This window comes from Poecilia reticulata, chromosome 20, assembly GCF_904066995.2.
Source record: "Poecilia reticulata chromosome 20, P_reticulata-male-v2, whole genome shotgun sequence".
NCBI classification, from domain to species: Eukaryota; Metazoa; Chordata; class Actinopteri; order Cyprinodontiformes; family Poeciliidae; genus Poecilia; species Poecilia reticulata.
Window position 1 is genome coordinate 18,605,699 of NC_088849.1, and position 11,998 is coordinate 18,617,696.

General features: G+C 37.3%; 1 protein-coding gene across 5 annotated transcripts; it reads left to right on the forward strand.

Moving 5' to 3' along the window:
* Positions 1 to 2,337: 2,337 nt before the first annotated feature.
* Positions 2,338 to 10,729, forward strand: adcyap1a (adenylate cyclase activating polypeptide 1a). Of its 5 annotated transcripts, XM_008396690.3 has the most exons (7): positions 2,643 to 2,776; positions 2,954 to 3,058; positions 3,474 to 3,608; positions 4,132 to 4,236; positions 4,799 to 4,933; positions 5,431 to 5,551; positions 10,211 to 10,729. In XM_008396690.3, the coding sequence occupies exons 2-7, from the start codon at positions 2,961 to 2,963 to the stop codon at positions 10,217 to 10,219; spliced, it is 603 nt and encodes a 200-aa protein (XP_008394912.2). In that variant the 5' UTR covers positions 2,643 to 2,776; positions 2,954 to 2,960; the 3' UTR covers positions 10,220 to 10,729. The 5 variants fall into 5 exon arrangements, with proteins under 5 accessions (XP_008394911.2, XP_008394912.2, XP_008394910.2 ...); XM_008396689.3 differs by lacking the exon at positions 10,211 to 10,729 and having other exon boundaries at positions 2,338 to 2,776; positions 2,957 to 3,058; positions 5,431 to 9,092; XM_008396688.3 differs by lacking the exon at positions 10,211 to 10,729 and having other exon boundaries at positions 5,431 to 9,092.
* The last annotated feature ends 1,269 nt before the right edge of the window (positions 10,730 to 11,998 follow it).

The following is an 11,998-nucleotide window of genomic DNA, read 5'->3' on the forward strand; positions in this document are numbered from 1 at the left end:
ACTTAGATTCATTTCAACATAAGATAGTCATGGAAATGTTATGATTAGCTGCTTTAGTCATAATTACATGGTTAAGTGTCCAAGAGACAGTTGACCTATTTTTACACACCAGAGCATTAAGTACATATTTGTATCTAAATCAGTTAAATGATACTTTAGCTCACTCTATGCAATTTTGATTTAAGATTGGTAGCTAAACATGCTGATTTTCTTGATCCGTCTTAGACTCGTGATGCATTTTCTTCCCATAACCACTGGGGTGCAGTGCTCACCCAGTACAAGAAACAGTTGATCTTTAAGACGTTCTTTTGTTTTTTTTATGTTTTCCTTTACATATTCCCCTTCTTCTATTTCTCAAGAATTTAAATTAAAGCATTTCCTTTTAGCTAAGCAAACCATCAGATGACGTCAAAGAGCGGAGAAGACTGAAGAGGTCTGAATCACCTACTAAAGATTCCACACATGGCCCTGATGATGCCTGCGCATAGGAAAAGCACATCTGACTTCTAATGAACGTGGTAGAATGGGAGAAAAAAAAAAAAAAGCCAAGTTAACATAAGTTTTAATCAGAGTTTTAGTCTTATGCAACTTCATACTTCTGCCCAGGACTTTGGGAAAATGCATTATAGTCTAATTTTGCTCATGTGGCCGCTTCTCAAAGATGTAAAGTCCACTGGAGAAGCTTGGCGTTATCCTGCCCTGACCCATTCTAACACCAGTTCTGATGAATGTGCCGGCCTCTTTTGTATATTGGACAAACCAAATTAACTACATGACCTGAACTGTCACCCACAGAAGAAATAGGTTTTCAGTTTAACAGTGTTCAAGAACCACCCAGACTTAAACCACCAAGACTGGAAGCAGCTTGAATACTGGTGTCACCGTCCACAGTGACGCCAGACTGACAGGGAGCTGAACAAGGAGATTAAAACTCTTCCCCAACTGCATTTGTTGCACAAACAAATAAATCAAATCAAATTTTTATGTCCAGGTTTGGTAAAGATTGTTCCGTTGATGTTTCGATGCCTGTAAAAACCATTTAGTTGCACTGCAACTTGCTAAGATTCATGCAACTTGCTAAGATTTATGTATCTAAATATTACTGGAGGTTTATGTATGTTTTAGAGCCTGTGTGGAATAAAGAAAATACTCAATAGATTTTTTGAACTTGTGCAAACAACCACGTTTTATGATTCATTGCAGTGGCATGTTGAATAGTAAACTACGGGTCTGAAACCTGTGGATGCCTAAGTCACTCTTTGCATCTTCCACAACGGCTCATAAAGAGCCAACAAATGTTTTTAAATAAAGATATAACAACAAATACAGTTTTTAAAGGTTTTTCAAAGAATAATTACGCTGAATTTCCATGACAGAATGACTAAACGTACCAGAAATATTTGTAGACTTATTTTTCCCTTGTCATTAGCTTTGAAAATGTGGGTTTTATTATTTCGTTTTGCATAATATTTCACAAACCTCTATTGAAGAAAATGCACCAATTTTCTTTCTGCACAAGTTTTATAAAATAGAACTATTTTCAGAGTGGGAAAATTCAGGTGTCACGGCAGCAAGTTGAGGTAAACAGGAACATGCAGGTAAAAACTACAAAAATAAGAATAAGATGTACAGTAAGAACACATTTACAACATATGGGGGAAAAATACAGTGCAGTTATTAAAACATGACATACTCAGACCAACAGTAATATGCAGATATGCAAAGCATATGTTTTAATTCATTTTAAACCTAAAAATAGAAATTGAATTGAGTTTGTTTAATATATATTTTTGCGACTTTTGCTCTTACTTCCGTTTTAACATTTTAATGATCTTAATGTGTATTTTCTTTTGTTTTTCGATGCTTTTTTTCTGTACAGCACTTTATCACAGCTGTTGTTGTTTTTAAAGTGCTTTATCAAAAAAAAAAATAGTAATATTGACCAATTTTCTATTATATATATTCATCAAAAACTTTATATGCTTCAGTATTAAGTTGTGTGAACTGCTTAAGTGGCCAAAAGGAAACATCATTGAACGTAGCCTGATGAAATAAATGACTTCCTCCCGTTTACGTCTTGCTCTTGCCTCTAACGCTCATTTCAGCACTTCCAGTAGCGAACAGCTCCCATCCTGCCCACAACAGCCTCCGAAGGCCCGTCACGTGACGCTATTTATGGCGTGACGTCAGCTGTTGACATTAATTCACGGTTTAATTAATGATGATGTTTGAATTGAAGAGCCACTCGCTCGTTTCTTTTTTTTTTTTTTTTTTTTTTTGTTATGAGTCGGCTCCGGGTTTTTCATTGACGCGGAAGACGTCTGCGCTCATATGGGACAGAGAAAGGGAGGGGTGAGGGCGGAAAGGACTGATGACGCAACCACCCACCTCCACACCCCACCTCTAACTCTAACTCCCACCCCTTTCTGCCAACATGATAAGTGCAAAGAGACGAGCCTTTCGAATTCGTGGATAAAAAACCAAAAGAGAGGTAACTTCACAAGACTCAGGAAAGTTTTGGCAGAGACAGCAGCTGCTGCTGTGGAGTTTGTTTTTTTGTTTGTTTGTTTGTTTTTTGTCCCGTCCATGAGCTACTAAAAAAAAAAAAAAAACTAAGAAAAAGAAAAAAGCTGAGCAGAGGGCGCACGGTACGCTGCACAATCCCAACAAGGACGCCGAAGAAGCACTTCCCAGAGAAAGAGAGAAAGAGAGTGAGATCCAATCTCACTCTCCTCGCTGAAGTCCTCGGAAGATCGTGTCTATCGTCTCGAAACTGGTAAGAAGAGGCGCTTTTACGCAGCGTAAAAGTGATACAATTTTGGATTAAACCATCTTCTGATTATGTTTTTTTTTCTTTCCATGAAAATCAGAATTTAATTTAATACAATAACATCCGTAGGATCACTTTTATAGTCTCATAGTTATTTTTTTATTTTATTTTCCCCCCCCTCAGCAGGACCATGTCTAGTAAAGCAACTTTAGCACTGCTCATCTATGGAATCATAATGCATCACAGCATCAACTGCTCGCCTGTAGGAATAAGCTTTCCAAGTATAAGGTAGGTAGTCATTTTAGCACTTATTTATTGGTAGAACTGGTTGAAAATCCCTGTACTGTACAAGCGCAGCAGCAAGTACGAGATCTGCAAGTTACATCTGTGAGTATTACAGCTTATTACAGGATAACATCAACTGACAGACAATCTATAGGGGCTGAGATACATTTACCAGGGAGAGGAGGTAATGTAGTTTAGGCTGCTGTGGCACAGCCTTAGGCTGACCTGGCAATTAATCGATCAATCTATCTGGATGTATAATTAATAGGAATTAAACTGGAGCAAAATGGATACAACAAACAGCTATGAGACACTGTTTCCTCTCCTCGTTTCTAGAGTAAACATTTAAATCTTTCAAATTAAAGTTTGCTTTGGTTGTAAAATTCTTGTCTCCCTTTTTTTAAACATAAAATTTTAGACTTGACAGTGAGCTTTACGATGAGGGTGGCAACTCCTTGCCCTCCCTGGATTATGATGGAGATCAGTTGGAGGCGAGAAGCCCCTCTTCTGTCGCAGACGACGTCTTCACCATGTTCTACCCGTCAGAGAAAAGGTGATTTTGTTTTCAACAAGCAAAACTGGAGGATAAAACCTTGTCATTCGTTAGTGTATGAGACATCCCTGTTGAACATGCTGTTTCAGTATTCCTGTCTATGTATCTGTTCTGTGTAAAATCAATGTGTCGTCAAAATGTTTCCGTATTTCTTGTATTTCATTTGTTCATAGTTTAATTCACCTTCTGGAGATGCCTTTGACAAGTTCAGTCAGAAAAAAAGCTTGTTGTAAAAATAATTCTAAACAGAAGATAATTAAGACCAAAGGTTTAATAGATCATATACATCCCATATATTTATATATATACCATCTTTCAATTAAACTACAATAATAAACATAATTAGCAAAAATCTCATGATTTCTTTTCATCAGTTTTGCCAAATTTTTATCTGAAAATTTGAGCAAATTCCACCAAATAACATCGTAGGATGGATATTTGCTGCCCTGTAGAGTTTGAATATGTGCCGCTACGTTTAGTGTGTGTGGTGATTTTTACCATGTGGCTATCTATATCATCCCAGAATGGAAAGGCATGCAGACGGCATGTTTAATAAAGCCTACAGGAAAGCGCTGGGTCAGTTATCAGCAAGGAAATACCTTCATTCTCTGATGGCAAAACGTGTAGGGTAAGAATCTTCTTGTTCGTCTCTTCTTTTTTTTCTTTAAATCTGCCGTTTCTCGTTCTCTGTGCGTCTTTGTTTCTGTGTGCTGGGTCCTTAAATGCTCATAACTCATGCTGTAATATGTCTGTGGTGTAATTGTTTTCCCTCAACGTGATGCCAAATATGTGCCCCCACCCCTTCCTACTAAATCAGCTCATCGTGAAATCGCCAGGAAGAGGAGCAAACTGTTCTTTGATTCATTTCGGAAGTGTTACTTTTCAAGCTGGCTGCCGTGGAAAAGGCAGTAGGGGAGAATTAAGTTAATCAGTTTTAGATTTATTTCCCTCTGAATAATTTATGGGACTACATCCCAGTGGATTCTGATTGGAGGGAGGTGGGTGGATGCAGTTTGGGGAAAATGCACACTGGAATTCCTAACTTTGGTTACGATTCTTCATTCAAGGTCTTCTCCTGACAATCTCAAATCAGCCGTGTTATTATTCCCCGTCTAGGGTTACTGAAATGTACTGTACATGTGCCCAGCACAGACCCTCTGTAACACGACTCCCTGTTTCGTCTCCCACAGTGGGGGCAAAACGCTGGACGACAGCTCGGAGCCCCTCTCCAAGCGACACTCAGACGGGATCTTCACAGACAGCTACAGCCGCTACAGGAAGCAAATGGCTGTCAAGAAATACCTGGCGGCGGTCCTGGGGAAAAGGTACAGACAGAGAATTAGAAACAAAGGACGGCGGATGGCGTATTTGTAGCATCGCCCACTAAGCCTCCTGAGTATAGAGAACCCCTCTGCCCCCTCTCCCCTCCCACAAAAAAGAAAAAAATTCAATGTGTTCAGTCCCAGATGAAGTCATTTTGGAGATTTTACCAATCAGTGGATCGCTTTTTGTGTTCCTAAGACATGTATTTATGTATGAAGTAAGCCATTAAATGAATATTTTGATAATATTGTTTTCATTTTGTACTTGAAGCACTTAAGGATGCACTTATTTCCAATGTGGACCAATTTTTGTTCATTTAGAGAGATATCTCTTGTCTAACATGAAAATTTGTTCTAGTAGTTCTGTCTTTTAAACTTTTAGCAAAGACATAGAAACAAGAGGGAAATAAACAGCTTAAAAGATAATCAATGCATTAAATGCTGCTTTCTTCCTCCCTGAAACATGACATTAAGAGTTTAGTTGTCTTTATTCACAACAGCCTTGAAGACATAGGTATTCAACATATCCTACAAGCGATAGACTTTGACGCCCTCCCGGACGGGGATGAGCTTGACGCTTTTTTGGGAGACTGGCTGAAACAGTTTTCTCCCGAATTTGCGGTGAGTTTCCGGCTCTTTCCCGAAACTGGGACTTCTCAAGTCCCTCCTTCTTTTTTTTTCTTCTTTGTCCTAGTCTTTTTTTTCTCACTTTGTGAGGTTGCTTTAGAGTCTCGAATCAAACTCTCCTTTCACCTCATCTGTGCTTCTGGCTCACGGACAACAGGAACGCAGGTTGCTAATGAAGACTGAGAAAAGGAAATTGGCCAATCTGACGTAACCTTTGAGGTTACAGTGGCAGGTCAGACTTTTTAAAGAGCGGTTATGTAAAGATGCTATCTACTTTACCTGTAGTGGAAAGATGCTGCACATTAGTGAGTTTGTAGGAAAGTGAATATATCCTCTGAGCAGTAGAAGGACCTGGCCACATTAACAGATATTTTTGCAAAACAGAAACTGCTGCATTTGCACATCACGTCCACGACCATATGAAATTTTGCCAAAGACAAAAAAAAAAAGTTAACTTTCAGAAATATTTTCTAAAATGAATACTTGAGATGTTTATGTGTGTGCTAGATATCTGAGTGCAGCAGACATGATAATGTAGTTGCCCGCGTTGAGCCTGGCCACCTTTGTTTCTGTACTAGATGCTACAACAAATGAGACATGTTTGAATGTCTTTCCACATCTGCTTCACATTCTCCTGACTTTGTTGTTAATAATTGATAATTGAGGGGGAATTATTGTTAATGAAAACGTTAGCTGCGGCTGTTTTAGGATAAATCTGTTGCCCTACACAGCTTTAGCCATGCTTAGGATATTTTCCTTTGGAAATTTGACGTATTGTTGACCTTATCGCCACCTGTTGGCACTGCATAGGTTTTGCAAGGTTGCTAATTGTGGAATCCCAGAGACAGTGCAGATGTCATTGTGATCAAAAACACAGGGGGGGAAGTACCTGTAGTTGTGTAGCTTAATTGAAGTTTACAGAGACCCAAGTAAAGAAAATAGCCCAAGCTGAAGGCCCTATACATTTTTTGTTGAGCTTTTTTGTGCTTTAATGACATGCTAGGCTAATGCAAGCGTGGCTTCTCTATATTTCACATAAGACCACTTAGAATTGTATAAGTTGGGGTTTCAAGTGAGTTTATGTCAATAAAACTTTGAGTAAGAGCAGTTCTCCCACATTATAAACCAAATACTTTATTGTGAACATTGTAAATATTTATGAGCAGTCATTTAGCACAGCTACGGCCGAGTTTTCTCTAAAACAGAAAATGTGGAGTGGGTTTAGACTGACTTGCTGTTCAGGCCTAATCTAGTTTGAAATCTTTGAGAATGTTGATATGGTGCATACTAGGTTTTAGTACATTTAATCTGTTGCTTATTTAATTCATATCTCATTACACTTCCAACATTCTGTTAATTTGAAAATACAAAATCAACAGTTTCAATAAGATTAGATTCACTTGCCAACTAAGATTTTCTCTAGTTAAAGTATTTTGATCCAACCGAATATCACATAGCCAGTGAAAAATGGTCCCTTGTCCCTAAAAACGTGTCCTTCAGACACCAAAGAGCATTATGTTGTATTCTCCTTCTACATGGAAATTGTATTATTCATAATTTCTGGTTGTAATTTCAACACCACCCCCTAAAAATCAGAATTCTTTAGTGTCCAAAACTATGTTCACATAGAACATAGCAAAAGTTACAGGTAAAAACTACTTATCAGCACTCATGAGGTTTTGCATGTTATTATTCCAGTGACACACATAGTGCTCATAAGAGCAGCCAGTTTGACTAGATGTGGACCTTTTAAAGTGACCTGGAGAAAAGAAGCTAAAATAGGAGAAACATAGGCTTCCCTACACACTTTATAGTTTGATACATTAAAATGATGCAAATGAATGCATTTTAAGATTCATATGTCACTAGAAAGCCCTTAATTATAATTCTTATGTGCCTTAGTGAAAGTGAATATTCTAAACCTTCAGTATTACCCACTCTCCTACATACCTACCTTGAGGTCAAATGCCATAAAAGATACATCAGCATCACCTTCTTATGAATTTGACTTGTATACATATTTAGATCACTGGCTAAATGAGCTGCAATGACTGGCTAAAAATTCAACTGCCCTGCAGATCTCATGCATCATATGTACCTTAAATGTGTTTGACTGCTACTCAGATATCACTAAAAAAGACCCAACGTTAACAACACTTAATCTCATAACATCGTGCAAACACTCTGTCTGCACTGAAGGCTCATCACAGCAAAAGTACTTTCCCTCGAACCTATTCCACATCCCTGGTCCCAATGCACATGCACCGTTCATATTGAGACAATCAAAACTGACACGTAAAACCAATTGGAAGAAATACATTATGCACAATATATACGTAAATGAGAAAATGCGAACAAATAATCAAATTAAAACGTCGCAAAACTGATCTCAGTGTTAAAATAACAGTAAAGTATCTCGGCTTTGGTGAGAATTTAAAAAAATGATTACAATAACTATGCGAATGGCAGCACAATAAGAACCTTACAAGTCTTAGTTTACAAAGGTGGGTAAGTTAAGATTTTGTTTTTTTTACTTTGGAAAATTATGCCTTTAGTTTTCATCTAAAATCATTTATTTAATCAAGCATTATTATTGTGTTGTGTCCGAGAATTAGTACACATTAATTAATCCACTTTATATTAAACGTAGACGGTTATTATCAGTAAATATAGTGCTGGATCACCAGGTGTGAACATTTTTAGAGTGTTTTAATTAGGCAAAATTAACTAAATCCCTGCCCCTTTGACAGTTTATATTAATTTTCTACTGCTCTTTGTTCACTTTTCTACAAATTCATTAAGATATGATACCTTTCTGCCTCAAACAAATAAACATATGACTATTTATATGTTTACAGTACCTCGCTGAAATGAGTCCAAGCCCCGTTAGATCCACATGATTTCCAAAAGTAGAAAATATCAGATTTGAGAGGAGGAACAAATAATTTTTATTTTTTATTTTATTTTTTTTTACTTTTTCCTCATTTTTCCTCCCACTTCAGCAATGTTTACAAAGAGATCCTCCACTTTTGACTCATGTAAAGTGCCAATGCTGTGTACTCACCAACTTCAGTCCAATGTGTTTAGAGATTTTCTCTTGTCTCTTTGTCCATAAAATAAGTATCAACGACATTTCAAGCATAAAAAGCAAACAACAAGCAGAAAAATCCCAAAAAAGAAACAATGGTTGTTACATGGTTTTCTCCATCAGTTTATTCTGTGTAAGGGACATACAAAGTGGTTTGAACTCTGGATCTCTTGTGCTTCCCTATTTTCTGTCATGTGAACCGCTGTACAAACTCCAAGCAGACTGCATGATTAAAGTAATTGCACCAGCTCATTGCATCTGTGCAGACAACTAGATGGTTTTGCTTGCTTTCTGACTTCTACGTACATACATATCTACCATTGCTGGATGTTTTGTGCTCTGTTCTTCTCACTTACTCTTCTACACAAGTAGTTTGTTGGACCTTGGTTTGAATGTACTTTATTGTTGCTCAATCTGATGCAATCTATTAAAGCCTTTTTTTTTAAAGATAATTCCAAATAAGCATCTTATGATTTCTGCCTGCAAAGAGAGGCATAAAAGCTGCCTTAAGTGATGACATATTAAGGACAGAAAGCACATAAACCGAGGGGAAGCAGGCAATAAATCTGCTGATTTTCAGGCAAAGTTAACCAACTTCCAGGTGAATTAATTTGAAATATCCCCAAAAGTACATTTATTTCAGGAATTCAATACAAAATGTCAGTTTCAACTATCAGATATTGTAGATTCATTACACATGGAGTGACATATTTTTTTTTCAGTTTGATGGAAATCTAATGGGGGGAAAAAAGCATTTAGACTAAACTCATTTTAAAAAAAGATAGTTGTCCAGCAGATAATCATTAGGGCAAGCCACAAAACATTTCTAAAGAAGCCTGCTATTTAAAAAAGTTCTGCAGGCAAGTCTAAAAAAAAGAAAGTTGAGTGGAAGAAAATAGTACATTAGAAAGAGGTGCACAGAGATTATGCTGCACAGAATGGCTGTGTATAATAATAGATTTCATCTCACCTGTATTGTAGGTTCTGGTGTCCTTATTCCTCCTATTGACAGATCTAGATTCAGAATTGGATTGCTGCAGTTTTAAAGTGTGTCACAATCATCCCAATACTACTTGTGTATTTTTTTCTAGCACACTTTTTTCTTCCACTCAACTTTCCTTTGATGTGAGAACAAGCAGCTTCTCCAGTGGTTTGTCCTCCTCTTAGGTGTCAATGATTGCTTGTTGAACAACTGCCAGATCACTGCTTTTCACTTTGATTGTGTCTTCTATAACCTTGCATTTCTCTGTTAAAAGTTGAACGTAATGTTAACATTTTTTGAAATTTTGAGTTTTGGGATTTTATATCATGCATATTTATATTTATATTCTGTATATTTAAATCAAAAATATACAGAAACTTTTCAAGATATATCACTCAGAGTGTAATGAACCTGTAGAACACATGACTATTTTTTAAAATTGAATTTCTGAAAGAAATCATCTCACTGACGACGTTCTAATTCATTAATTTCCTGTATGAGGAATAATTAAAGGACAGGATTAAAGTTGTTCCATCCGTCTGTTACTGTATCAATTTTTCTTTACTTCTGCGTTTTCCTCCAGGCTTTGTGACGCAGGGGAGGAGTTTGCAGCTGTGGTGCCTTGCATCGACTGTAACAAAAAAAAAAAAAAAAAAAAAAAAAATGCCATGAATCACGGATGGCTATTTAGTGGCCCTACAATGCTGCACATCTTTGGCGCACGCTTCATCACTAATTTTTTTTTGTCATTTTCGTCTCTGTGTTTGATAGGATCTTTAGCCGCTTAGACATCGAAAAATCCACCTTGCAATGCTTTTTTTGTTTTGCACTTTGTTTTAGAGCTCTATGTTTTTGTGAAAACAGCGGGGGAGGGGGAAGGTGGCAGCTCCCCCAAGAAATATGACATGTATAATATTGAAAGCGCCAATAGCCTTACGAAAATGAATTAATCTTCAGAGATACATACATATATATATATATATATATTTACTGTGTGGAAAGTGAATATTAGATTACTATAAAGTTTGAGTCAATAAATGTCTAAAAAAAAAAAAAACAGGTGTTGTACGATTTGTATGAATAAATTTTTGTAAACAACAAATATTTTGTCCAATCTTTGAAGCTAATAATATCTTGAGATGTGAATTTATCTAAAGATATATAGTTTTTCAGGTGAAATATACTTCTATTCTCTATGGGGTCTTACAGAATAAAAATAAAGAAGATCAAAGATGAGCTGTGAATCACTGAACTTTACTCAGAGTAAAAGAGCAAACAAACATTCAAGTTCAACTCATCATCATACATTCGGATGATATGATCAGATATGATCAGCAAGCCGAATTAACAAATTTCAAAAGGGGAAAGAGAGGACTTAGAGACTCTCCTCCCCGTTTTTCTCAGTGACTCAGTGGTTTTTGGCGGAGGAGCGTTGACACCAGTTGGTCGGGTGTCTGCCTCCATTTGGGACAGCATGAGTAGAAGGGAGACGTGGGAGGGATCACCCAGCCCGCGCCACACGCTGTCTCGGTGCACTTTACACCTCCCCTCCTGCAGCAGGCGCCGCCGAGGGCCTGCGGGGCCTGGAGGAACAGTTGGCCGCGCTCGGCTCCATGGAAGAGAGCAACAATATGAAGCAGAAGAGGCTGTATACGCAGACATCAGGGGATACATGTGTAAAAACACAATTTATGAACGGTAAGAACTTGCAGGACTTGCTTTTTCTTTTTTGTCACATCCAATAAGCTGGATAAGCAAGCAAATTTTAAAATTTACAAAGATTACCTATCTTTGCCTCCCTTATTTAAATCATGAATTACTTGTGATTGACCATACGTTTTCAGTCAAGTCTTATCGAGCCACACACAAGCCTGATTGTTGCTTGATCTGTAAAATTCAGAAATCACTTACATAGAACCAGTCTGACACACAAGAAGGAGGCAAAAGCATCTGAATAAGCAAAACCATAAGTCTCAATGTAAAAAAAAATAAAAAATTCAGAACAGATGAAAAACTATGTTGATGACATTATCATTCTAGATGGGGTTATGAAGTCATTTCCGAGGTTTTGTGACTGTAGTTAATGTGTATGTAATTTTCCTTTCGGATCAATAAAGTATTTTTAATGTTTGAATTGATTCAAAAATGAGAGCCATTAAATAGAGATGAGAATAAAAACATGAAACATTGGTTAATCTCTCACAATTGACCTGCCTAAGAATCCATGAACGACTCATCCAGTAGTTCACTAAACTAACACCGCATTTCAGAAAACAAACACCATAACCACAGTTGAACACGGTGGTGACGGAGTGATGGTTGGGGATTGTGTTGCTGGTTCAGGACCTCAGAAACTTGTCATCAGTGACAG